The sequence below is a fragment of the Mustela nivalis genome (assembly GCF_964662115.1).
Source record: "Mustela nivalis genome assembly, chromosome: 17".
Classification (NCBI taxonomy): domain Eukaryota; kingdom Metazoa; phylum Chordata; class Mammalia; order Carnivora; family Mustelidae; genus Mustela; species Mustela nivalis.
In genome coordinates this window covers 18,977,225-19,003,989 of record NC_139036.1, presented here as the reverse complement: position 1 = coordinate 19,003,989, position 26,765 = coordinate 18,977,225, and the positions used below count along the sequence as shown (strand labels likewise).

General features: G+C 53.3%; 1 protein-coding gene and 1 long non-coding RNA gene across 9 annotated transcripts in view; both read left to right on the top strand.

Annotated features, from left to right (window-relative positions):
• Window positions 1–26,765, top strand: part of LOC309851678 — a 355,127-nt gene that overhangs the window by 105,919 nt on the left and 222,443 nt on the right. The window lies entirely within an intron of this gene.
• ABR (ABR activator of RhoGEF and GTPase) overlaps window positions 1–26,765 on the top strand; it is a 176,193-nt gene that overhangs the window by 101,902 nt on the left and 47,526 nt on the right. For 7 of the 8 annotated variants that reach the window (XM_082707031.1, XM_082707029.1, XM_082707032.1 and 4 more), the window contains 8 exons: window positions 1,207–1,305; window positions 8,700–8,885; window positions 14,686–14,793; window positions 17,466–17,526; window positions 22,329–22,381; window positions 22,985–23,125; window positions 25,084–25,205; window positions 26,596–26,761. In XM_082707031.1, coding sequence (XP_082563157.1) covers window positions 1,207–1,305; window positions 8,700–8,885; window positions 14,686–14,793; window positions 17,466–17,526; window positions 22,329–22,381; window positions 22,985–23,125; window positions 25,084–25,205; window positions 26,596–26,761 — 936 coding nt within the window. Of the gene's footprint in view, window positions 1–1,206; window positions 1,306–8,699; window positions 8,886–14,685; window positions 14,794–17,465; window positions 17,527–17,864; window positions 18,006–22,328; window positions 22,382–22,984; window positions 23,126–25,083; window positions 25,206–26,595; window positions 26,762–26,765 lie in introns of those variants that run through there. The other variant, XM_082707035.1, reaches the window with a different exon arrangement.

Here is a 26,765-nt window from a genome sequence, read left to right as displayed (position 1 = left end):
GCCACCACCACTTTGTTCTCTGCACTTAAGAGTCTGGTTTTTTTTGCTGTCTCTTTTGCCTTTTGTTTCCTGAACTCCACATACCACTGAAATTGTATGGTATTTGTCTTTCTGCAACTAACTTATTTCACTTGACTTTACACCTTCTAGGCCCATACGCGTCCTTGCAAAGGGCAAGGTTTCACAGCACTGATATGAAGTCCTTGGCAGGCATTAGGTGTAAGGTGGTGTCCTCAGAAGGTTAGCCGGGCTCTGGTGTGGGTGTGAAGGGAGGAGAGAGAGGCAGAGGTCCATTAGAAGAATCCAGGCTGCAGAGCCAAAGTCCCTAGCTTCTCCTACAGGGAGGGACGGAACAGCGTCATTTTAAGAGACGAGCAAGATGGTCTTCCAAGGCTAAGTGGGGCATGATCGCCGTAAAGGAGAAGGAATTTTGGAGTGGGGAGGAGGTTAGTTAGGATATGTGCCTTGTACAGTGAGACAGTCAGGAAATGCTGGGGGATACAAGGGTGAGGCTGAAGACCCCACAGAGAGCACCTTCTGTTGCGGGGTTGAGCCCTTGGGGACAGGAAGATCTAGCTAGAAGGCCACAAGATGTGGCTCCCATGGCCACTTCCATTCTCTCTACCCCTCTTCTCAGTTTATGAGTATAAACTCATGTTTATGAGTCGCGACTCCCCCAGGAGCCTTTTCCAGCCCCTCTTGGGTCCTCCTACATGACCGTACCCTGCCTCACCCATGGTTCTGATTTCCTTTCTTTTTTCTTCTTTGAAGTAGGCTCCACACCCAGCCTGGAGCTCCACTCAGGGTTTGAACACACAACCCCAAGATCAAGACCTGAGCTGAGATTAAGAGTTTACCGCTTAACTGACTGAGCCCCCCAGGTGCCCCCCTCTGATTCTCCTTGTCCGTATTCCTCCACTAAACTGCCCCAGGTCCTTTATTACCACGGACTAGGTGGCTGGCTGGATGGCAAATAAGGAAATATGGGAAGAAGAATGTGGGAGAAAAAGTGAGGTGTGAGCACCAGAAATAGGGAGGATTGTTTTTCCTTGTTTGTTCCACATTTTCCAAATTATCATAAATGTATTTGGTTTCTATTCCCTACCAAAGTGCCTGCGAAAGAGGAGGAAAAAGGCAAGAAAAGATCGCTCAGGATGTTAGCCTCCTTTCTCATGAGCTCTTGGTTCTTGGTTTGCTTTCCTACAGGTGGAGGCAGGGAAAGGCCTGGAGATGAGGAAGCTGGTTCTCTCGGGATTCCTGGCCAGTGAAGAGATCTACATTAACCAGCTGGAAGCCTTGCTGCTGGTGAGTCTGTGCTCCAGCTTGCCAGTCAGCGTCATGCTTGCAAACTGCTTTTGGGGTGGGAGAAGGGGGACCTGGACCTCTCCTTCCCTGTGGGCAGAATCTGTCAGCCTGGCACTGGGCAGCCGGGGTCCTTGCCAAAAAGGGGCCTGTGCCTCTCGGCCCCAGGCCTCCTTGACCTGCCTTGGGAAAGGTGGGAGAAACACAACTGTGTTGGAGATGAACACTCCCACGGCCTCTGACCACGCACAGGCACCACTGATCAGGGACGGTGCTCTGTCCGGGTCGGGGGGGGTGCCCAGGTGCGGCCCAGGTGAGGACCTAGCCTCCACCTCCACACTGTGCTCTGGGCAGTCTCTACCAGTCAATCAAGCCGAGTCCTCTTTGTCATGCCCTGGTCGCAGTCCTTTCTCCTCCCACAGATAGTGAGCCCGTGGCTCTCCTCCGGTCCCGTGGCAGGAAGTGTGAGGTGGGCGGGTGTCTGTATCGTTTGAGAAGCACCATAGCTCTGAGCCATTAGACTAACCCCAACCCTCTGTGAAGATGCCTCAGTTTCCTCCCAAGATGACAGCACTGTGAGACTCAGACTGGAAGAGAAGTATTAGTAATATGAGGTAAAAGTACTACACAGATGTGAGGCCTTTTTCCTTTGAAGAAAGTGTGCCTTAGATGTGGCTAGATCTTACGCAGAGGAACTGGGGAGTGTAAAGGCCTCCCCCTGGGTATTTTGCAGCCTGAGACATGGGATGACATCAGTAAAAGAGGGAATAAGAAATGTAGATGAGTAGAGACTCATTCTTTTTTTTTTTTTTTTTTTTTTAAGATTTTATTTATTTATTTGAGGAGGGGGGTAGGGCACAAGCCGAGGAAGAGGGAGAAACAGACTTCCTGCCTAGCAGGGAGCCCAGCAGGGGGCTCAGTCCCAGGACCCTGGGATCATGGCCAGAGCTGAAGGCAGAGGATTAACGACTGAGCCACCCAGCTACCCCAGAAACTCATTCTTGTAAGAACTATAAGATACACATTTATGTACCTGTTGTGATATGAGATGTTGCCACCCAGGATGCCGGGGGCCTTGGCATTTATTACTCCAGGAATAACCATCGAAATGTGCAGATACTTTGCCAAACCTGGGTGGCTCAGTGGGTTAAGTGTCCGACTCTTAATTTCGTCTCAGGTCATGATCTCAGCGTCATGAGCTCAAGCCCCACGTCTGCTTGTCCCTTTCCCCCTGCTCCTCCCCCGACTCACATGCTCTCTTTCTACCCCCTCTCAAATACGTAAATAAAAATCGTAAAAAAAAGAAATGTGCATTAAAAAAATTAATAAAAGAAATGTGTAGATAACTTTGTGACGGCCTGGGCTCGGTCTGTGGTACCTCTCACTGAGAGTTTATTGGTAGGCATGATAGTGTTGTTCAGGAGCTGGGTAGTCCAGGAGACAGACAAGGACTGTGGTCTGGGGCCAGAACTAAGGCAAGACTTGACTCTGCCATTACTCATATAGACTCATGGCACTGTTTTTCTTATCTGGATCTGAACCCATTAGTGCATCATGAAATCAATGTAGGTTGGAGCCAGCATTTTTTATAAAACGAGAAAGAAAATACCAGTGTGCGTTGTGCATAGTAAGAGTAAGTACTATTTCACTTAACTTCGGGTGTGTTGTGTGTGTATGTGTGTGTATATATACACACACATACACATATATATATGTATGTACTGGGCCACATTCTTTCTCATGGGTATTGTCATTTTGGAAACCCCTGGCTTTTGGTCAAGTTATGCATAACCTCCTTGAGCCTCATCTGAACATGAGAATAATTCCGTGACCTTCTCTATCTTCTTCACGGGGTTAAGAGACTCAGGTGATCCTTTTGGGGTCCCAGGCACTCAGGGTAGCTGAAGGAAGGAGGACAAGCGGAAGACCAGTCAGATGCATGTGACACACCTCAGGAACAGAGAATTGCCACAGCCAAGTGAGGGGGTGTCATTGTCATTACTGAAATTGAAAGGAGTTCCAACAGAGGACCTTCTGACAGACGGCCTGTCAGAATCCCTGCTTGACCGCTCTCAAGTTCGAGCCCTTCAGAATATTGATGAACCCTTGTGGCCCATCTTCTCCATCTGCAGATCCCGGATACTGCTATGAGTACTCTGTTTGTGGGGTTGTTGTGGGGACAAAAGGAGTTTGTGTGTGAAGCTCTTAGAACAGAGACTAAAGCGTTAGCTGCTGCTGTTATTTTGTCCAGTCCTGAGAGAGATGCAGGTTGGGGCCTGTTTCTGTCAACACAGCCTTTCCCTGAAGGAAGGGGAGGCATGTCCTCAGAGGAGGCCGGGCCCTCATGGATTCCAATCTGCGTGTGCCTTCTTGTCAGTCATTGGGCCTAAGGTGAGCTTCTCTGTGTCGGGGCAAAGATAGCAACAGAATTAGGGGCCAAGACACTCCCTCCCGGCCTCACCTTTCTAATAGCTCAAGCCTCAAAGGCAAAGCCTGTGAGGTTTAGGCCTGCAGGCCACCCAGGACACATCCCTCCTCTCCCGCCAGCTTGTTCATTCCAGGCCCCTGATTGGTTCTTGAACAGAGGCCTGGAGGAGAGTGGGGAGGCTGACTGGGAGACCAGGTCTATGCTGGAGGGCTCCAGGAAGAGGGGGCGGACCCTCCACAGCTACAGCCTCAGACAGTGAAACACCAAGATAAGGAATCCGGCCTCTCCACCCAAGGCCTTGAGCTGGGAGCCCTCCCCTCACAGCTTTCCCCTCAAAGCCTTTTTCCTTTAGTGGGTGATCTGACCCAGGGGCCCTGGGAAAGAAAATCTCTCCTCTCCGTGGCCCACTCCCAGATCTCCTACTCATCACCCAGCCCCTCTGGCTCTGCTCCTCCCCTGTTTGTGTCAGACTATTTTCAGCTTAACACTTCCTGATATGCAGATGGCTGGGCGTGTGTGGTGTGTGTATCCAAGGCTGTGTGCACACACAGACGCTGTTGGGACTCACACAGGAGCCTCTGTTCCTGACCCCTGGGTTGTCAGATGGGGCAAGGTTTGGTAATCTGGAAACCTCCTGTTCCCCGGTTGGCTCAGATTACAAATGGAGTGGGCCCGTGGCCCCAGGCTGGAGTGGGGGGTGGAGGAAGGGAGACAACCAGATGCATGTCATTCTGCGTCTCACCCACTGTGGGGAATGTGGAAGTGAGCTCAGGGGCTGCCTCTGGCCATTGCTACAGCGCTTCCATCATAGGGCCTCGCTGGCCCTCCTCCCTCAGCCTCGCATTTGGGGTTCTCAGGTTCCTTTTCTCTAAAATAGGTTAATGATGCTTCCCTCCCTGGGTTCCTGGAGGAGGACTAACTGAGATGATACGTTGGCAGCCTCCAGGCCTTCTGGGATAGGAGGTGGAGGAAGTGGGCTGATTTCTTGCCCCTGTTTCGAAAGGCAGGTTGCTGGGGACAGAGCTGACAGACGGCTGTGGGAGGACCCGCTCTGAGTCAGAACCCACCTGGCCCCGCTTCCTGAGAAGCACTTTGTGGAAAGTGGAGAGCCAGACCCGACTCCCGAGTTACTCAGTGATCCTCTCTTTTAAGAATCTGTTTCTCCCCTGACGAAATGGAGAGCCAGGGGCTAGCCCTGCTTTCTGCAGCAGGATTCTGGGAGGAGGGAGCAGCATTCTAGCCGTTGGGGAGAAGAACAGTGTTGGACGCAAGTTCAGTGTTGGGTTGCTTTTGCCTTTTAGTCATCTGGACCTGAGGCCTGGTTTCAGGGCTTCACCAGATAAAAGTAACTTCCTTCAAGGGTCTCTGGCCAGCTGGTGCTCCCACACGCCCAGCACTTTCCCTGCCCCCCGCCAACCCCAGTGAAGTCAAGCCCAAGACCAAAGGGCCCCAGCCTTGTCCTGAGAACCCTCTGACGTCCTGAGCACAGGCCCTATCCATGTGACCCGCTGTTGGTGAGCACCCATTGCTTCCCTTTTTGTAGACAGAGTGGGAAGTTCAGGAGGAAGCAGAGCATTTGGGTCTTGTCTTTGCTGGGGTGGCTGATGGGTGCTTCCCCAGCAGCTTCTGAGAAGTCCTGACCCTTCATCTTCCCAGGGCTGTTCCCGCCCTATGTGCTTTTTTTTCCCCTCTGCATGGGGACAGCACCCAGGCAGGAGCAAGGAGTAGAGGTTCTTGGACTCTGTGGTGATTTGTCTCTCCACTGGATCCTGGGGCAGGGGGGACAAAAAAAAGGATAAACTAGGACAGCAATCTTGAGGAATAGCTCCGTGTCCTTCACAGAATGTTGGGAGCCCTGAAGCTGAGGGCGGCCGCCCACCTGGGGTTGGGAGAACAGTGTTTCCTTTCTGTGGTTCCTGGCTCTTCTGTTTCCCTGCTTACCCACGCCCCACCCCTCCACCTGCTCAGATCTTCCCAACCTTCGAGGCCCTTTTCCTGTCACCACCTCTGTGAAGCCCCCTGGGCTGTATCAGCACTACCTTGGGACCACTTGGTTGGTATTTACAGTCCAAGACGGGTAATACCCTGTCTGGCTTTGTCCACTACATGGTCTGGTTTACCCACATGTTCTCCAGAGCAAGGATCTTGAGTGAAAAAAATAATCTCCTGAAAAGAGAATTGGCTCTTCGTCACTCACCTGCCTAAATCCCTTCAGGGAAAGGCAGTGCATTTCTTGCCCCTGCCTGGTCTGGCCCCTGCCCAGTCCTCCAGCTCTCCTGAGGCCCCGCTCCTCCCCCTTGCCCACTGCACATGGGCTCCCTGGCTTTCTCCAGCTCCTCTCTCTCATCAAGCCTCTGCCCACCGTGGAACCGGCATTGAGGAATACTGTCCTCTGAGCCCCCAGGCTTCCCATTTCAGGGTAAATGTTCCCTTCTGGGAGAAGCTGTCTTTCCCCACCCTGTCTCAGGAGGTCCCCTTATTTCCTTCATTGTGCCCAGGTGGAAATAGTGTGTATGACGGTTTCCTTGTGTTTTGTCTGTCTCCCCTATTGAATGGGGGGCTCCACGGGGCAGGGATTGGACGTGTGTGGTGAGTCACTGAATACCTGGTCTGACCTCACATTAGGCACTTGGTTCATCATTCGTGGGGCAGATGATGATAATAGCCGCTAACATTATTGACTGCCTCCTGGGTACCAAGCACCTACTGGATATTTTCTATAAATAATGGCTCTTGATCTTCCCATCAGTGTTCGTGAGAAGGTCATATTACCCCAGTTTTACAAATGAGGCTGCAGAGGCCCGGATGCTAAGTGACAGAGCTGAGACTCAAACCCACACCTCCTGGCCTGCACCAGGGAAAACCCCATCCTACTGCCCTTGCAAAGCCTGGGTGTTAGGGTTAATTGGTCCCAGTGCTAAGAAGCTCGGAAGGAGGGCTCTGCTTTTCCCTTCCTTTTTCCTCGCTTCTGGACTTTTTAGAGCTGGGAGGACAGGGATGCTGGAAGTCAGAGCCTCATCTGGGTATTTGGGAAGATGGGACTTCCTCTTATGGACAGGCATTGCTGGAGCTTGGCTGCTCTGATGGTCCTCTCAGACTAAGCCAGTGATAACTCCAGTCTCTTTTAATGTCACTGTTCCAGCCAGTATAGCCTCTAGTCACCCATTAATGGCTGGAATGCTTCTCTGGTTAGAAAGCTCACTAACCAGTCCTATGAGGTGATGGGGACCTGTCCCCATGACTTCTGGCTGTTCCTAGGTTTCCAGAGTGACTCAGACTAAGTCAAAGGGCTCTTTCCACACAGCCTTTCCACTAGATGAAGAACATTAAGTCTGACTCAGGCTTTTGTCTTCTGCATAAATGTGTCTGCCCCTCCCGTACTTTCTCCCGTACTGTCTCCTGGAGGGCCTCTGGAGTGCAGTCTAGGCATCTTTGCAGGCTTTGGGGCTAAGGGAAGGCCAAGCAAGGAAGAGTTCCTTATCTTTTGATATCAGGAGTTTTTTTTTTGTTTTTCTTCAGCTGTGAATTTTAATAGCTTTTTATCCCCTGATGATAAAAATTAATATTTACTCGGGTACCTGGGTGGCTCAGTAGGTGAAACATCTGCCTTTGGCTCAGGTCATGATCTCAGGGTCCTGGGATCAAGCCCCGCATCAGGTTCTCCACTCAGCAGGGGGCCTGCTTCTCCCTCTCCCTCTGCCCCTCCTCCAGCTTGTACTCTCTCTCTCATTTGCTCGCTCTCTATGTCTCAAATAAAATCTTTTTTTAAAAAATTAATATTTACTCATTGTAGGTGGTTCAGAAAATGAAGAAAAATCACACTGAAGAAATTGCACCCAGGTCCTATTCTCCTACCGTACCCCTGTTGGGCACGAAGGCAACAACTACAGCTCCCCACCAGTGTTAGGGAGTGTCCTGAGTTACTGTTTGTCCCTGCATCCACCCTGAAGGCCCTGGAGCATCTTGGTGTAGATAAGCTCAGTTGACAGATAAGTTTCATCTCACCTGTCAATCTCAGCATGGAGAAATAGTCTGGGACTGTGACCAGGCTCAGTGAGAAAGAGCATTTGTGATTGACTCGTGATGTCTGCCATGGTCGACCAGCAGTGTCTGCCTTGGTCAACTTGCAATGTCTGCCATGGGTACAGAGGTAGGACGGTGGCATCTGTGCTGTCTGTTCACTCTCTAAGGGATGGGAACTTGAACTGTCAGTGCAGCTGAGGTTGGTCTTGAGTCTCTTTGAGACTCTACCCCCAAATCCTAGAATCATGTTCTGATTGTTGGAAGGAAATGGCTCAGGGCTTGAGTTCCCAGTCAACCCTCCCTTCCACTGATGGAAGGTGACAAGGGAGCTTGTAACTCAGCGCATGAGGCCACTGTGAAAGAAAGGTATGGATCCTGTGAAACCAGTAAGCGAACCCAGTACAGGCTGGGGGCCAGGGACCCCTTGGGCGACAAGGGTGTGGGGGAAATGTGTCCTGGCATTAACACATGGGCCAGTGGTTGGGGGGGGGGTCCTCTGGGCCAGGCCCTGGCTGTCAGGGTTCCCCTCCTTGTAGTAGGGCATGGCTTATTGGAGCCTATAACAGCAGCTACTCAATGCAAACCACACTTCAAGGGTTTACTGTTTGTCCCTGTATCCACCCCACCTGAAGGCCTTGGAGCATCTTGGTGGAGATAAGCTCAGTTGACGGATAAGTTTCATCTCACCTGTCAACCTCAGCATGGAGAGAGTCTGGGACTGTGACCAGGCTCAGTGAGAAAGAGCATTGTGATTGACTCACGATGTTTGCCATGGTCAACTTGCAATGTCTGCCATGGGTACAGGAGATAGGACATGGCCATGTGCCCTCCGTGGCCTTGTCAAGGCCCAACTCCAGCTACGAGAAGTACGTGTCTGTGCCCTGAAGCTTCTGCCTATCTGGTTCATCGGTTCTTACCTTCTCTCTTTCTCCCTCCTCACTCACAGCCCATGAAACCCCTGAAGGCCACAGCCACCACCTCCCAGCCTGTGCTCACCATCCAACAGATCGAGACCATCTTCTACAAGATCCAGGACATCTACGAGATCCACAAGGAGTTCTATGACAACCTCTGCCCCAAGGTGCAGCAGTGGGACAGCCAGGTCACCATGGGCCACCTCTTCCAGAAGCTGGTAAGTCTCCTGTGGACGGACAGCACTTATCTGGTGCCTCAGTGGAGCTGCTAGTGTTGGGAGACGTCCAGGAATCCCCAGCCTTCTTGATCTCCTTAAAGGCCTGGGTCACTTCTTAGTCCCAGGGGAAAGCCTGGACCTCTGCTCTGTGGGGCCCTGGGCTTAGTGTCCCGACTCCACGCCTCCCACTGTAAAGCCTGAAAGGGCTTCTAGGGATGTGAGGGGCTTCAGGGCTGGAATGAAGGCTCACCTGCTGGGCTTTAGGTTGCCTGTCCCTCAGCGGACAGAGAGGCTAACAGTGCCAGTGGGCAGGCAGGGACTGCTCCCTTGAAACACTGGGCATTTGCCTCACCACGGTGCTGCCTCTGAAATGAAGTGGTCAGATCGGTCTGTGAATGATTCCCTCCTGGGGACCCTGGAGCAAAAAGCATCAAGAACTCAGCCCACCCACCATTGCAGAGGAGAGACAAGGTAGAATTAACATGCAGACATAGTGTTGGGAAAGGTTTTCAGAGGTCTTCCAGTTCCCAAGGTTTCTGTGACACCTTCTCCCCTAGCTCTGAGACAGTCTCTGGCTGTGTCCCCTGGAGGACCCCGAGGTCAGACCTACAGCGCCCCCATCCCCACTCATTTCTGACCTTTCCCTGCCCGTAACTCCGCCCACCCAGGAGGCAGCAAGGAGACTGCCAGTCCGTGGTCTTCGTTGTCTGGGTGTGAATGGAGGTGGGCAGGGAGCAGTGCCTCTCCTTTACCTCCCCTGCAGTGGTGGGACTGGTTGAATGGACAGGCCTGTACTCTCCTTACACTGGAGAAAACTCTTGCTTTTTAGAAGGATTCTTCTAGGGCCTCAAGCGCACAGTATGTTCAGAACTGGACTTACTGTCTTGAAAGTTCTTTGCTCTTCTTCTTGCCCCAGTGTCAGTGGGTGTTGCCACCATCCCATCCCCCATCCATCCATCCATGACTCCCTTGGACTAGTCCTTGGTACTCTCCTGCCCCACTCCCGTCCCCATCCCCACTTCTGGAGGATGCTCACTGCTGGGTCTGCCTTTCCCTGCCCCCTCTGGGGCCCCCTCCTCCCCTCAGGAGTGGCTCCTGCCTCCAGGCCCCCCTTCCTGCCAGCCTCCCCACCTCTGCTTAGCAGCAGCAGAGTTACCTGAACTCCTGACCTTGCTTCTCCCCAACTTAAATCCCTTCAGTGGCTCCCCCTTGCCTTTGAATAAATGCCAGGCTCTGAGGAGTGGTGTATGAGACCCTTTGCATGCTGGCCATCCCTGGCCTCTGGCTGTTGCTTCCCCTGTCCTTGTGCATTCCCTCCCCCCACTGACACTGAACTTTCTATTCTCAGTCCGTGCAGCAGACACTCTTGACCTCTCTCTCTTTTTTTTAGCTCCAGCTGCCTGAAATGTCCTTCCCCAACTGCTTCCAACTTAGAAGTGACATCCTTGGCGAAACCTTCCCCCAAACTTCCAATGTAGCCCCTTTGTTTATCCCCTCAGTGAACATGAGAACCTCCTAGAACCATAAGCTCTCAGAGAATAGGCTGCATTTTCTTTATCATTAGACCCCAGAACTAGCCTAGTACTCAATACATGGTGAGTGAGTAAATGAATGAGTGCACCATGACCTTGACGACTGTGACTGGGGAGAACTTGGAAGGGCATCGAGGGGGACGTACATCACAGGGCCTAAGGTCTGTGTCCCAAGAGGCCAGCAGCTTTGGAGGGACAAACATAGCCTCTAGAGCCACAGCTGCCTTTGTTTTGTTTTTTTCAAGAGTTACTTATTTATTTGAGAGAAAGAGAAAGTGTGCACATGTGGAAGAGGGGAGGGGCTGAGGGTGAGGGAAAGAGCCTCCCAAGTAGACTGTGCTGAGTGCGGAGCCCGATGCGGAGCTCCAAGTGGGGCTTGAACTCGCAACCCTGAGATCATGACCTGAGCCAAGAGCAAGAGTCAGGGGTTTAACTGACTGCACCATCCAGGTGCCCCCAGCCACAGCTGACTTTGAATCCCAACTCTGCTACAGATTAAGCCTATGACTTTGGGCACAACCTCTCTGACTCAGCTTCCTCATCTGTGAAAAAGAGGATAATAATAGTACTTACCTCACCGAATTGTTGTGAGGACTATGTGAGTTAATACCTGAGAAGGGCTTGGAACAGGGCCCAGAACATAGTAAATTAGTAAATACTCAATAGTCAGCCATTAGCATTACTGTTACTACCATCACTGCTGTCACCACCACCGTCGTCCTCGCTGTTCTTAGCGAGAGGCACCCCGGAAGGTGGTATTGCCGGGGAACCCCACACTCCCGGTTCCGGCAGCCCCAGAGTGCCTGCTCCAGTTCAGGGATGGCACGTACCCAGTCATCACTCCCGGCCGGGTCCCAGGAGTCTGAGCGGATTGACTTGGGGGACAGCCTCTCCTCGGCCTCATCAGAGAACAAACGAGAGGAGGGCGGGGGGGCCTAGGCCAGCACATAGTGGAAATGCTGTCCCACTTGTATCTCTGTCACTCGGACCCTGCTGTCACCAGTGTCCCCCATTCAGCTCCACAGGTGCCGGGTGGTGAATTTGCTATCCCCCTCCCCTCCCCCAGCAGCATGAAGGGCTCTCCGTGGCCCCTGGGGCTGCAGGCCTGGGAGGGCCGGGGAGGAGCTGGGCAGCCCAGGCATCTGGAGGTGGTTTATTTTCAGCTGGTCTCCATTACTGAGAGAAGGGAATTAGCATCTCTGCTATTTGTTTTATGAGATCACCCCAGTGCCAGGCTGCTGTTTCCAAGCAACCTCCACATCCCAGTTAATGGCCCTGGCAGGCCGGGCCTTAGGCTCTGCAGACGAGGGTACACCGTGAAGATGGCAGTGCCTGGGACGAGCCCTGACCCCCGTGTGCCGGTCTTCTGCCCGGGTGGCTCCAGCTCCAGCTCAGCTCCTGCTACTCCCTTAGGCTGTGGGGTGGGAGGATAGCGTTCTGACCTGGGCAGCCAGCCCTCATCATTCTTGTGGGAAGGGGGGACAAGGAGAGCACATCTCCAGAAGAAGAAAAGCAATGATTTTTACTTTGGTTTAGGAAGCAACTGTCGAGCACCTCCCGCGTAGCCTGGGACACCGGTGGGCCGGTACTCCCCCTGGAAAAGGAATTAAATTCATCCCTTCCTGCACTTCTGCCAGATTTGTCGTCTTTGCCAAAAGTCTGGCCCATCTGAGGCTGAGACCTGCACAGCTCTGGCCTTGGTTTCTTTGCAAGCACCCCCGTTCTCATTTTCCCCTTTGGCTTTCCCGGCCCCCGACCTGCCTGGCTTTCCACCTGCCCCAGATCTTCGGGATCTGGAGGAACACGAGAGTTCTGCAGAAAGCAGAGTGGTCCAGGGTGGGCCTCCCGGGCAGCCTGCTTTCCCCAGCACCTCAGCATACCCCCGAGGAAGCCCCGTGGCAGCTGAACCTCCGTTGCTACTTGACTGCAAAATATTTAAACCAGAAATTCTAGAGAATACATGTAGCAAACAAATGTGGACTCATTCCCCCAGAACTGACGGATGTTAAGCTCTGAAGATAGACTTTTTAATCAAGGAAACAAAGCATTGTAGATGAAGTCTCTCTCCCTTCCCCTCGCCCTTCTGCTCAGCACAGAAGCAGCTACTGGAATGAATTTGGTGTGTTGCCTTCTGGGCTGCAGTTTGTATTTTTATTATGTATCTGTATCTTTTTATGGCATTACATGTACTTTTTCAACATATATATTTCATGTATTTTGCAATTCGATCATTTGGGGGCTTATTGGTGTTACTGCCCATAGATCTTGTTCCATCATTGTAACTACAGCGTGGATATGAACTACCGCATTTGTGAGCATCTGTTCCCAGTCTCTCTACAGGAGGGAGAATGGAACAGTGAATCCCCTTGCTCACATCTCCTTGGGGACATACAAGGACAGGTTTCACTAGAGCAGTGCCTCCACTAGAACTATAATGCGAGCCACGTATGTAATTTTAAATTTCCTAGTAGCCCTTACTTAAAAGTAGAAACAGGGGCACCTGGGTGGCTCAGTGGGTTAAAGCCTCTGCCTTCGGGTCAGGTCATGATCCCAGGTCCAGGGATGGAGCCCCACCTCAGGCTCTCTGCTCAGCAGGGAGGCTGCTTGCCCCCCACCCCCACTCTGCCTGCCTCTCTGCCTACTTGTGATCTCTGTCTGTCAAATAAATAAATAAAATCTTAAAAAAAAAAAAAAGTAGAAATAGGTGCAGGAAATTAATTTTAAGAATGTATTTTATTGTTAAAAAATATGTATTTAGCCAACAGATCAAAAATGTTGTCATTTTATAATGTAATCATTATTTAATGAGATCATTTACATTCTCTTTTACATACTAAGTCCTTGAAATCCAATGTGTATTTCATACTTAGAGCACATCTTGGGGTGCCTGGGTGACTCAGTCGGTTAAACATCCGACTTTCGATTTCGGCTCAGGTCGTGATCTGATCAGGTTGTGAGATTGAGCCCCGTGTCCAGCTCTGAGCTGGGTGTGGAGCCTGCTGAAGATTCTGTCTTTTCTTCTCCCTCTGCCCCATCTCCCTTTCTAAAAAAAATGCGCACACACACACACACACACACACAGCACATCTCAGTTTGGCCTAGCCACTTGTCCGGTGCTCACCTGCCACGAGTAGTGACTGACTCCCAAACCGGACCCCAGACTCTGGGGTTTGTATGTAGAAGTGGGTTTGCTAAGAAGTAGGCTGAGCTGTGCATATTTTTAGCTTTATCAGATATTGACAAATTACTGTCCAAATAACAGGCCTGACGCCCCCATAAGCAGTCTGTAAAAGCTCTAATTTCCCCCTCATTCTTGCCAACCTTTGATATGATTAGACTTTAAAATTTGGGGCAGATTGTTGGGGATGACATAGTACCTCACCGTGCTTGTAACTCACATTTCTACCCTTTCCTCTCTCAAGGGGAAATGCATATATGCGAAGCACAGGAAGACTTTCCATAAATATTTGAGGAATTAAGTTAATGAGCCTCGGTTTCCCCTTTTGCAGAAAGGGATGATGGCATCCGTTCTGCCTCTCAGAGCTGAGGTTCTGTGTGATTGTAAGTAGTGGGAAGCTTCCTGTTAGGTTCAGAGCGACATGCAAATGTGTCCTGAGGCTGGTAGGGTCTCTGGCTCCTTAAGAGGCTGAGGATGTGGGGACAGGGACTGAGGGAGGCCAAGGGAAATGGGGACTGCATCTCTTCTTTTAAGTAATCTCTACACCCAACCTGGGGCTCGAACCCACAATCCAAGATCAAGAGTACCATGCTCCACTGACTGAGCCAGCCAGCTGCCCTTACCCTGCTGGGACTGCGCCTTTAAACGCTGTGCCTTACACTCTGCCTGGGGAGTGGGGTACTGGGCAGGCCACACTGTGCCTTCCTGGCTCCAGTTAATTCCAGGCTATGAAAGACGGGTGAGGCATTAGGGGCTTCAAACCCCGGGCGTCCTTTATGATGCTAAATAAAGCCAAATGCTGTTGAATTTCTTGCGTGCCAACAAAGGCCCTGCCCTGCTCCCCCTATCCCCTGTACCCTCTTGTTAATCTTATTGGCTGAGCTGGTTTCCATGGAAACTGTCAAGTTCAAAGGGATACTATAGTATGTTCATCCGTCTTTCACCTCTGTTCCACGTGTAGCCCCTTGGAGCAAAGTTAGAGGTTCTGAGTGCCACGGGAGCTCCAGGTGCCCTGCTTACGCTGCCATCCATTCATTAATCCTCCCTCCCATCCCTCTGCCCTCCTCTCTCTCTCCTCTTCTCCCTGCAGGCCAGCCAGCTCGGTGTGTACAAAGCATTTGTGGATAACTATAAAGTCGCTCTGGAGACAGCTGAGAAGTGCAGCCAGTCCAACAACCAGTTCCAGAAGATCTCTGAGGTGGGCAGCTTCCCGCACAGCCCCTGCCTTCCGGCCTCTGGGCCTGTTGCCCATTAGGGAAATGGTACCCCTGAGGGGAACACTTAGACTGACAGTTGCTTTCTCGCACTTGACATTTTCCTTCGTAATATAAGAATAACGATGCGTTTGATTTTGTTATTGTGTTTAGGTTATTCTGTATCAGAACAGAGGAGACGAAAAAGAAAAAAAAAAGGCAGTATTGTCACACGCTGTGGTGACCTTGAGCAAGTCCCTTCCCTTCTCCTGGCCTTATTTCCTCTTCTGTCCAGTGAGGGGTCTGGGTTCTTCAGCTCATCCCTGGTTTGCTCGATAAAAACCATCAGGGGCACTGTTTAAAATGCGGATCTCCAGATACCTTCCCTGGAGCTTTAATTCAGAGAGTTTGGGGTGGGACCCAGGAGTCTGTATTTTTGAAGCTTCCCCAGGTTATTTTTATGATTAGAAAGATTGGAAGAGTTCTGGACAAGCTTGTCTCTTAAGATCTTTTGCAACTGCACGACAGAGAGAGGACCAGGGCCATTTGTGAGGAGAAGCAGCCGTACACTTTGGCTGGAAGCCTGCCTCTCCCTGCTGTTGCCGGGAGCCTTCCTTCCATGCTCCTCTGCTGGGCAAAGCTGTGGCATTGGCTGCCATTGCTTCTCCAGGAAGCGGCAAGGAGGAGCTCTGATCTCCTCTGGGAGCACAGCCCAGCCTCCCTCTTGTGTTGAAAGGATCTTCATGAGACCCCCCCGAAGCTGCTGCCCTTGCTGTCACAGCCCCAGCTCCAAGCTTGGGTCAAGAGAACCTCTGGGTCCAGGGAAGGGGAGCTCCTTCTGCAGTTTTGGAAATTCTGCCTTACAGGCCTCTACGGACCCTTTGCTTTCCCATCTCCGCTCTGATGCTAGAAAAGTCGGGGAGATGCAGGATAGTGTTGGTGAGACTCCTGGGGTGACGGGTTCTACTCCAATTTGGAATCCGCTGAGAGGCAGCACACAAGTTGGATAGCTGGAGATGAAAATGTCAACTCGATTACTAGTAAAAGCCAGGTTGGAAAAATGTGGCCTTGGATCTATCTGTAGGCACATTGGGCTTGCCTATGAAACACATCTATCGGGGATGGAAACAGGGAGCTAAGCTCAGTTTCTTCTTCCAGCCCCAGCCATGGAGTGCAGTCAGTCACCCTCTGCCTGGGAGAACCGAGCTGGGTGGGGAAGTCCCTCTGCTTGGGGTCATAAGGCAGGAGAAATGGTGCTTCCCCTCATGGCTCCCAGCCCTCCCTGGGAACAAACTGTAACCACCCGATGTGTGTCCCAGGGTCATGTCTGGTCCAGAGAGTGGCGAACCACCTTTTAGCCTAGGCTGACTGCCTGTTCACTGGTCAGCGGAGACCCCCCGCACTCCTCCCGAATCCCTCTCCCAGACTCTGGCCCTGGCGGCAGAGCGGGCCCCCTGGCCTGCTGCCAGGTGGCTTCTCACCCTGACTCACGAGCTGACGCTGTCGCTTCCTACTGGCACTTCCACTTAATTACTGCAATTAGGGCCCTTCTCCTCTGCAGCAGGAGCGATTTCATACCTCTGGGCTACGCTGGAGGGGGGCACAGGGACAAGTTTCCTAAAGCTGGGAATCCAGTCACCCACCAGAGACAGCCTTGGGGAGCTGAGTAACCCCCCCTTCTCCCCACCCCAATCCCCAGGCTCAGTCCCTCGGGGTTTTCTCTGTCGAGAAACAGCTTGAGGCAGGAGTAGGAAATGTGAGGCTCCTGCTGCCTGGGTGTGTCCCCCCTTCCAGGCAGAGGAGAGGAGGCACCATCCCCTGGGTCCCTGACCTTGGCCTTCGCTCACCCTGGCTTCCCTGTTGACACCCCACCTGGAGGCCCCCCTCCACACACTCAGCCCTGCCTGCCATGGGGATTGCGTTACAGCTCTAGTGGCGGGCCCTAGTGGTCTGTCACCAAGGGGCAGAGCTGCAACCTCTCTCTCCAACGGCTGAGAAAATAGGATCAGATAAGCAATCCCAAAGTCTCTCTCCCCGGCACTTGGCTTGGGGGCCAGGAGGGGTGTGGCCTCTTCCTTGCTTGCAGTTTCCTCCCCACCCGTGGGTGGGAGGTGGCAGGTGGGGTTGGGGGCTGGATGAACCCCTCTCTATCCGGGTAGGATCTAAATGGGACTGCCCTATGGAGCTCAGTCTCTGTTCTGGGTGCGCAGGACCCCTGGCTCCTTATCTTCAGGGCTGCCCACGCCCTAAGGGTACACCTGCCTTTTGTCCTCTCAAATCCCATGTACCCCAGGCTGATGGTGGACGGAAACCCTAACTCATGGATGCTGCTGGGGGATCCAGCTCTTGCTGCCTCTCCAGAAGGCCCTGAGTCACCGGGGCGGGGTATTAGGGGGTGTGTCCTAGGAGCACCTGAGCTCCACACCTCTCTGGTATCCACAGCCCTTCCTTCCTGCATATATCCAGCTTCCTCCGTACTCCACACTCGCCAGGAGACCATGGGTGCGGCACTGGGAGTCTGGAGTCCGTGAGTCAGGGGGAGACCTGGGCTCTGGTCTTTGTCCTCCTGTTTGTACCCTGGCTTCCAGAGCACTGCTTCTTCCTGCTCTGGCTGCTATGAGGGAAGGGGAGGTTCAGGGGGCAGGCCACGTAGTGATTCCTCCCCTCTGTTTGGCAGGAACTCAAAGTGAAAGGTCCCAAGGACTCCAAGGACAGCCACACGTCAGTCACTATGGAAGGTACTCTGGGGAGCGGGCTGGATAATAGTTACCGTTCTTTGTCTGCTCTGTGGACTACGGTGCCCTGCTTGTGTGAGCATGTGCATGGGAATGAGAGAGAGAGAGAGAGTGTGTGTGTGTGTGTGTGTGTGTGTTGCACAAATGCGAGGAATCCAGCTTCTGTCCCTAGGCAGCCGGCCAGCTACAAACGTGCTCCTCCTTAGGATGCCAGCAGGCAGCTCGCTCTCTTCCTCCCCTCCCCCCTCCTGCCTCTCCACGCGCGCCTCCCCTCCCCTCCTTTCCCCGCCCCTCCCCCTTGCTAGAGGAGCACTCTGAAGCGGCTGCTTGATTCAGGCTGTGCAGCAGCAGCCGGCAAGGTGGCTGAGTGGCCAGGCTGCTGATGGGAGCCACCGAGCGATGGCCGCAAGCTCCTGCCGCTGGGACGGAGGCTGCCATGGAAATCCTCCTCATCATTCGCTTCTGCTGTAACTGCACCTATGGTAACCCAGGCGCCCCCCCCCCCTCAGGGGAGGTGGTGTAGCTTCCCACCTCAGGGGGCTGGCTGGAGTGGGTTGACATGTGGCCGGCAAGGTGGGGGTGGGGTAGGGAGGGCGGGGAGGGTGAGAAAGGAGGCGGGTACAAGTGACCGGCTCTGTGTTTGCCCCATTCTAGTCAGCTTGCAGGCTGGAGCTGAAGTCTGGGGCAACCGGGGGCAGGGTGGCTTGGAAATGGAAGGACCAGGCTAGGAGTGTCCAGGCACCACCCCACCCCCCAGGCTCCGTGGGGATTGGTGTTGGGGAAATGGCCCAGGAGGCAATGGGCAACTTCCTGATGATGCTGTTAAGGAGAGAAAGTGACAAGGCTGTGTCTGCAGGTGTGGCAGCCCTGAGGCTGGAGGGGGTCAGTAGGGGCCAGTTGGACCATGGCATCTGGTCTGGGCAGCGTTGCCTGGGCCCAGGAGGGCACCAGCCCCCGTCTGAGAGACAAGTTGGGAGTTTCTTTGTTCCCGGAGACAGGAGAGGAGCTTGAGCCACCAGGGTATTGTGTGTGCTCCCGAGTGCACGGGCTGCCTTCGAGATCTTCTCTGCTCAGAACCGCGGTGGCAGTGGGAGAATGTGGCCACAGTTGGGAGAGCAGGAGGGACCTGGGCTGCTCCCCTGGGCTTGTTTGTAGCCACGGGAGGCCCCCAAGCTAAGGTGCCGGCACTTGGTGTGTGCTGGTGGGAGAGGGGGGCGTGGCAGGCCACTGCTTTGTGAAGGTCACACACCCACCTGTCCGTGGAAGGGACCCTGGGGGTCCCTCAGCAAGGGGATCCCTCAGCAGGGGGGTCCTGCGACAGGTCCAGGCTCTTGCTCAGCGGGGGCGGAAGCAGGCCTAGGGAAGGAGGGGTCTGGAAGCGGATGCTGCCCTCTGAGGCCAGAAGTGCCTTTGGCAGGAGGGGAGGGTCAACAGTTGCCTCCAGTGGCCCTCTGCCCTACCCCCCCACCCCGTGTTTTGGAGTGGCAAGCGGTTGATTTTAGGACCACCTTCCCTCCCACCAGCCGTTTTGTCTGCACCCTCTCAGTCACTTTGCCTTCACATCTCCGTGGTAACCTGGAGCTCCTTGGCAAAGGCTGAACAGAGGGGGGTGGCAGTTTGCTGGAGGAGAAATGATGAGGTTTCCCCGGCTCTTTCTCAGAGGCCACGGCCCTGGGGGGGCTGTTGTCTGCTCACCTGTGCAGACTGTCCCATGTCGAGGATCGCTCTTGATGGAGGAACCCCTGAAGCAGCCCCTCTCCAGCTGCCCTAGCAGGACAGCTGTGGGAACTCTAGTTACTGGCCAGAAGCTGCCCTGTGCCACCACCCGTCAGCTCAAATTCTGACAAGCCAAGGTCAAGAGGATAGATGGACTTGAAATTGGCCTGTTCAAAAATCAGAGGAGAAATGCTCTTTTTGGTCTGGGCTGGGATTGGGTCAGGCCTCAACTCTGCCTCCTTAAAAAAGACATGGGGTTGGCCCTTGGCTTCCTCTTCCCTTCCCAAAAGGAGGTTTAGTCGTAGTGAAACAGACCTGGGACTGAAGTTCAGGTTTTCTTTGGTCCCTGAGATATTGTCTTTGAAGTCAGTTTCACAGTGGGGTAGGAGGAGAGAAGAAGCTCTTACCAACCACAATGTTTAGAATCTTCTCAGCCCCTTGATGCTGAGAAGGGATGCTGCTACTGGGGAACCCCGGGGGGGATTCTGCCCTTGGGGCTCACTCTGGCATAATGGTTCTTTGCTGAGCACCCACTCTGCAGGTCTCTGAGCCTGGTGCTGGGGATGGGATGCAAAAGGAAGTCATGTGTGATCCAGACAAAAGAGACCAGCTTACCTACTCCTTCCTGGTGAATCTTTCCCAGGATCCTCCCAAAGGTCGCTGAGCTTTTGCAGATGCTTATCTCCCATGCTTGAAGTTAGGAGCATGGGTAGACCTACATTCAAAACCCAGCCACCATTTGCAGCTTTGTTATTGGGAGCAAGTTACATAACTTCTCTGTGCCTTCAAGAGGCTTCCTCATCTGTAAAATGGGGCTAGTGATAATTGCTTCTCTTTTTAATCAGAGGAAATAGTGCATATAAGAAAGCACCACTGAACACAGAATAAGTACCCAGCAAGCTGCAGAGAGGCCAGCTTGCTCACGTCAGTGGTCTTTTAAGCACTGAAGGTGTTGTTTGCAAAAGCACTGGTCAGGGAGGGCTTCCTGGAGGAGGTGGGGATACAGGCGTTGCAGTTTGGTGAATGGTGTCTATCTCTGGGACAGGATTGGCATGGTGAGAAGAAGGGAGGGAAGGGGAAGCCACGGCAGGAAGCAGCCCGGCCTGCCAGAGCTGTGGAAGAGATGAAAAGGAAAGGGTGGGCTCTTTACCTTGCATTGTCAGGGGAAGGCGGTGCCCAGGGGCCGAAGGGAGCTCAGACAGAACATTGGTGTGGTTCTTCCTCCCCTTCTTCCCTCCATATCTGCCTGTGGCCCCAGGGCCCTCTCCCTACCGTCTCCTCTCCCCACCTTTCCTCCTAGCTGTTCTCTCCCAACCAGGGCACTCATTCCACATCCCCAGTCAGGTAGACTCTAGGTGACTGCAGGCATATTAATAACCCTTCTGAAACCCGACCCACCATTTGTGCAGACCTCTGAGCTTAGTCAGAAACCTCTTCCTCCTGGGACTTGAGAGAGGGACAGAGAGAGCTGACATTGCGGTATCAGCTTTCCCCAAGCTGGAACTCTGGGGCCCACCCTGGCAGGTGTCTGCTAAACTTGCACTTTCTCCTGGGTCTTTGGGGTTCTCTGGTGTGATTTCCCCCTGAAGATGAGCTAAGCCACAGGTGGGTACTTAAATAATGTCAGTACACTGTCCCCCCAGCCCTCGGCTGGTACCTGGGCTCTACCCTCACTGACCCAGGATACCCCAAGCCTGGTCCTGTTCATTTTAGCTCCCAGAGACTGTGGGGAGGATCTCTTGCAATTGCCAAGAAGGGGCTACAGATAAGTCATGGGATATGTGTTGGCACAAGGCAATAGTTTTCAACCATGGCTACCTATCAGTCTGCAAAGGAGCTTTTTAAAAATGCTGATTCCCAGGTTCCACCCAGCAGAGATTGGGGTTTCATCAGTGAGAAGGAGAGAGGGAGACAGGCAGCTGTTTCTTTTAAGAGCTCCCCAAGTGATTCTAAAGGGTAGCCAAGCAGAGCCGCAGATAAGGCTCAAGGCATACCACTGAAACTCTATCTTCTCCACGGCCAGCAGATCGTTCCCCAAAGTGTCCGCTTAGCAATGCATGGACTATTTATGTCTAGGGCTTCAGGGGACTCTTTGGCTTGGGGACTCTTGGTTAGGCCCTGCGTATTGGCTCTGGGACTGTCACAGCCAGCATCCTGCCTCTTTCTGCCCCTGTGGCAGGAGGACAGAGGTCGTGACGCCACGGACAGAGGCATCCAGGTGTGGGACTAAGGCTGAGCCACCTCTGGGAGCGGCAGGGCACAGCTGCTTGCAGAAAGCTCGGTTTGGAAGTGTGGTCAGCCAGCTGCTGCCTCCACCTGTCCCTGCTGGATCTCAGCCATCTTCACTTGCTGGCCTGGAGGGGGTGGGGAATAGACCCCCTCTCCCCCCACTGCCACTGAGTCTGCATTTTCCCAGCCCCGTCAGCGCTCCCAGAGGCCCCACCTGAATTCCTTCGGGAAATCTTCGCTCCCCCAGCTGCCACTTGCTTGAGAGCAGAGGCTTGCGTGAAGAGCTGGCCTGCCTTCCTGGCCCTCAGCCTGTCCTGTTTTGTCGGGGAGTTTGACAGCATGGAGGGGGGTCTCCTCGTGGAGATGAGGCGGCCCGTGTGAGTCAGAACGAAGCCGGCGGTTCCCAGCTGGTGACGCCAGGCCTCAGGCCAGAGGAGTACAAGGATGATTGGGTGTGCGGGAGCCTCCTTGCTGCGTGCTGGGGTGCCGGAGCGCCGTGGGGTGAGGCTAGCTGTGGCTGTATGAGATGGGGTTGAGGGTACAGAGGAGCATTTTTGCCCTCTCTAAGTCTGGTCAGACAAGGAGAGGCCTTTGGGATGGCCCTTCGAGAAGTCATGTCTGGCAGGAGATGCGATGAGACGGGCGGGGGTGGGGTGGGACCTGGGCTGCCAGCGCCGCATGGCTGCGTGTGGGTGCCGTCCGACCCACCCTGGGGAAGAACAGAGCTGGGGCTGCCTGCACCTGGGCATCCCGGTGGTGGGACTGTGAGGCGGGTGAAGGGATAAGGATCATCTCTGAGGAGTCAGGCTGCTCCCTGTGTCTTATCTGTTCTGTGTCCTTCTCCCTGCCTTGGCCAACAGCTCTGCTCTACAAGCCCATTGACCGTGTCACCAGGAGCACCCTGGTCCTCCATGTAAGTGTCAGCCCCTGAGTGGCCTACAGAGCAGGGTTAGGAGTTCACTAGGAGATGGAACCCGGGGGGGGGGGGGAGGCGGGCACTGGAGTCCGTGAGAACCGCCCCCTTGGGGAGCTGGGCAGAGGAGCCCTGGGCCCTGAGCTCTGACCGCCCCTCCCAGGTCTCGGTAACCGTGCCAAGGGGACCCCAGAGCCTCGATACAGCTTGGCTGCAAAGCTCGACGTTTGGCTCATGCTGCTGTGGGGGAAGGCGCTTCCTGCTCCCCCACCCCTCGCCTCATGGTCTCCAGGGTGCTTGGAGCAGCTGTGGGGATATGTAGAGGGGTGTCTCTCCCAGCTGCTTGGGGAGATAAGACCCCTCCCCCTGCTTCTTCCACCAGGGGGAGGAGTAATGACTTGATGGTAATAAAGGGGCACCACTGCCCTTACCCTGCCTCTCGGCCCCTCATTTTGAGTTCAGACTTCACAGGCATGACCAAATCAGAGCATGGGTCCCTTAGGGCCCTGCTTTGGAATTCCTCTGGTGAAGATTGAGTCCCCACTGTCTTCTCACTGAGCCCCAGAACGGCTGCCTCCAACTCACCACCCTGCCTCTTCCCAGGACCTGCTGAAGCACACGCCTGTGGACCATCCAGATTACCCGCTGCTCCAGGATGCCCTCCGCATCTCCCAGAACTTCCTGTCCAGCATCAATGAGGACATTGACCCCCGCCGGACTGCGGTCACCACTCCTAAGGGGGAGGTGAGCTCAGGACCCAGCCCTGCCTCTCTCCCAGGCTAAGAAGGGCACAGCAAGCCACATCACCCATCCCTGCTGTCCTGCCCTGTCTTTGGCACCTCTCAACCTTCATGTCCCATGCCCCACCAAGAAAAGGTCTTTAGGTCCTGGGAGCTTTATGTTAAATGTCCCATTAATCGTCATATAATTCACTGAGGCCTAGAGAGTCTCTGCATATCTGGTACAAGGTCTCTTGGCCATACTTACTGGAGCCAGATTCTCTAGCCGGGGGTTATCTGTCTGCAAGCCTCATGCACTGTCCCCCAGTCCAGGGGCTGTGGCTATGGCATTATTGAATGGAAACCCCCTACCGTGGGCAGTATGAGGCCCTCAGGGTCCCTGGAAGATAATGGCTCAGACTGAGGGAGCCGGGGAATCTGAGAGCAGGAGCTCTGAGCTGCGGCTTCTCAACCTGCATGAGCAGGTGGGGCAGGAGCTCGGCAGTGAGCCCAGCAGTAAGAAAGGCTGGAACGGGAGGTGGCTAAGGCTGCCAGGTTGCTGGAATATCCCAGGTGCAGATGTGGTACAGCAGCTCCAGTTCCTTGGAGGCCCTTGTTGGTGGAAGGGCAGGGGTACCCCTGAGAGGGGAAAGCGATTTGAAGAATTGCTGGGACAGTTACTCGAGTGGGTCAGCAGCCTGGCCTTATGCAGGGCTTCCTGTCCAGGAGAGGTCATTCGGGACCTTTAGAAGTGAAGACTGGCTGGGTTTATGCTCCTTTATTACATGTATGAGGCTCCAGTGTCTCCTGGGGAGAGAAGTAATAGGGATGGGGGTGTGGAGCATGATTGATGGGGCACAGAGAGCTGTCCTGTGTGCAACTCCCAGCCCTGGTTGGCAAGCCCTGGAGTGTCATCGGTTTGTCTGACTCGAGGTTATCTGAAAGATCTCCAAAGGGTTCAGAGCACTGTCCGTTTCAGATCATGTTCACTGGAGACTTGACCGTGCTCACCTACATATTATAGCATACGTAGGTCACAGGGTCTATAATACACATGGGAAGGGTTGGCATGGATCGCAACAGCCCCTGAGAAACCCATGGGATGTGCGGGTGTCAGTGCAGAAACTGGGCTCTTACCCATCCAGAGCCCAGGTTAGAGATGGCTGCAGGGTCCTCCAGGAGTGCTCCAGCCCCACCAAAGGTAGCCTGGGTCTCCCATGCACCTGAGGGCAGCTGTAGAATCCACTCAGAGGCAGCCAAAACAGACTGAGAAGGCCTATAAGGTTGAACTGAAACAAGACCAAGTTCTTAGGCAGGATTGGAGAAGGGGGAGATGCCCCAGTGCTGGCGGGGGTGGGGGTGTTCATGCCCCACTGTAGAGGAGCCAGGTCATCCTGGACTAGGGTATATCCTGGTGAGAGCTGATGACTGCTGCAGGAAAGTGTAAAGCTGCCATTAAAAAAAAAAAAGAAAGAATTTTCTTTATTTATTTGGGGGGTAGAGAGAGAGGGAGAGCATGGACAGTGGGGAGAGGGAGAGAAGCAAGCTCCTTATTGAGCCAGGAGCCCGATGTGGGGCTTGATCCCAGGACCCTGGGATCATGACCTGAGTCGAAGGCAGACGCCTAACAGACTGAGCCACCCAGGCACCTATAAATCTACCATTTCCTAAAAAAAAATCTACCATTTATTGATCACATATTATGTGCCCGCCGTTGGGCCCTTTAACATTGACCATCTTGATGAATTCAGCGGTACAGGGCAACCATCATTATGCCCATTTCACAGATGGTAAGACTGAGACTCAGAGAGGGAACTTGCCCAGTGTTAAACCAGAAGGCCCAGGTCTGTGTGACCTTAAAAACACCAGGTGCTGTGTCCCCTCCCCACAACCCCTCCCAGCAGGATGGTGCCCCCAGTGCTGGCTGGGCCCTGGGCTGACTGCCCCCTGAGCAGGTGGGGGTGGGTGTGCCATCTCCCTCAGACGCGGCAACTGGTGAAGGACGGCTTCCTGGTGGAAGTGTCGGAGAGCTCCCGGAAGCTGCGGCACGTCTTCCTCTTTACAGATGTCCTACTGTGTGCCAAGCTCAAGAAGACGTCCGCAGGGTGAGTCCAGGGGGCGGGGTGGGAAGGAGCTAGACTCTGCCCCCTGAGGAGCCCTCCCAGCCCCGGGATTTATTTTCTCCTTTAAAAAAATCGATTAATTAATTTCATTTTACTACATATTCTTTTTCTAAAAATAAATTGTGTTTTTAATTATAAAGATAATATAACCAAATTATAGGAGAAAAACCCATCACCCACCCGAACATAAGCATCGGTCTCCTGCTGCTATATTTCCTTCCAGTTTTTTTAAACGTCTTGTGTTTTTTCATGTACTTGTAATCAGAGTGAATGCCCAATTTTGGTCTCTGCTTTTTCCATTTCACGTCATAAGCATTTTCCCAGTCTCTGCCTAATCTTCATAATCACCCTTTTACTTGCCTGCGTGATGTTACAAGTGGATATGCCATAATTTACTTAAGCACTCTCCTTTTATTAGACATCTCTACATTTTTGCTAACTATGATCCCGTGAATATTCATTAAGTCTGCTGTCATTACTGAGTGCTTATGCCATTCCAGGTGCCATGACAAATGCTTTGACTATATTATTTCCAGTCTTCCCCAGAACTCTCACAAAGGAGGGAAAAGACTTAGAAAAGTTATATCCGTTGCCCAAGGTTGCATGACTAGAGATAGAGAAGATGGGATCTGAGCCTTAGTCAGATCTGAGAGCTGCTTTCCACCTCCGTGTCTTAGACACTGCCTCCCGGGGGAGACAAGCCTTAAGCTCACCTCAGCACTAGGGGCCCAGAGTGAGGGGGCAACCGCACGTCCTGGGGGAGGTGAGGGAAGGAGAGTTTAGTATGAGCTTCAGTAAAGAGGGTGACTTCCTGGAACTAGATGAGATCATTCTAGAGCACAGGTGGCAGTCATAATGAGCAAACACACCTGTGCCTTTAGTCCTTTGCCCGTGACACACATTACTAATGAACCACGACACTACTTCCCATTGGACGTGGACGTGGCTTTATAATCTTTCACTCGCTACCCCCATGTGACCTCTATCGATCAGGGATGGCGTTAAAAATAACATGTGTATTCCATCTCCAGCCCAACGGGCAATGACTATGAGCTAAGTATAGATAGGCCAAGGGGAGGGAAGAGCGTGGGATGGGGATTAGAAAAGCATTAGAGGTTTGGGATGTTTAAAAACATCAGTCCAATCGGGCCTGAAGATTGACAAGGCCAAGGTCCAGAGCTGCTGCCTGACCAGAGCCCCCTGTCATTTCTCCACATGGGGGTTTCTTGATCAGACTCCTCAAGGACACGGATCATTCTTGCCAGAGACAGGTTCTTAGCAAATCCCTCTCGGGTGTTTTTCTGGTCCTAGCAGTTGAGGCTTGAAGAGCCAAGTTCCCGCTCACTCACGTCTCTCTCCGACTTGTTTGCAGGAAGCACCAGCAATATGACTGCAAATGGTACATCCCCCTGGCCGACCTAGTGTTTCCATCCCCCGAAGAGTCTGAGGCCAGCCCCCAGGTGCATCCCTTCCCAGACCATGAGCTGGAGGACATGAAAATGAAGATCTCTGCCCTCAAGAGTGAAATCCAGAAGGAGGTGA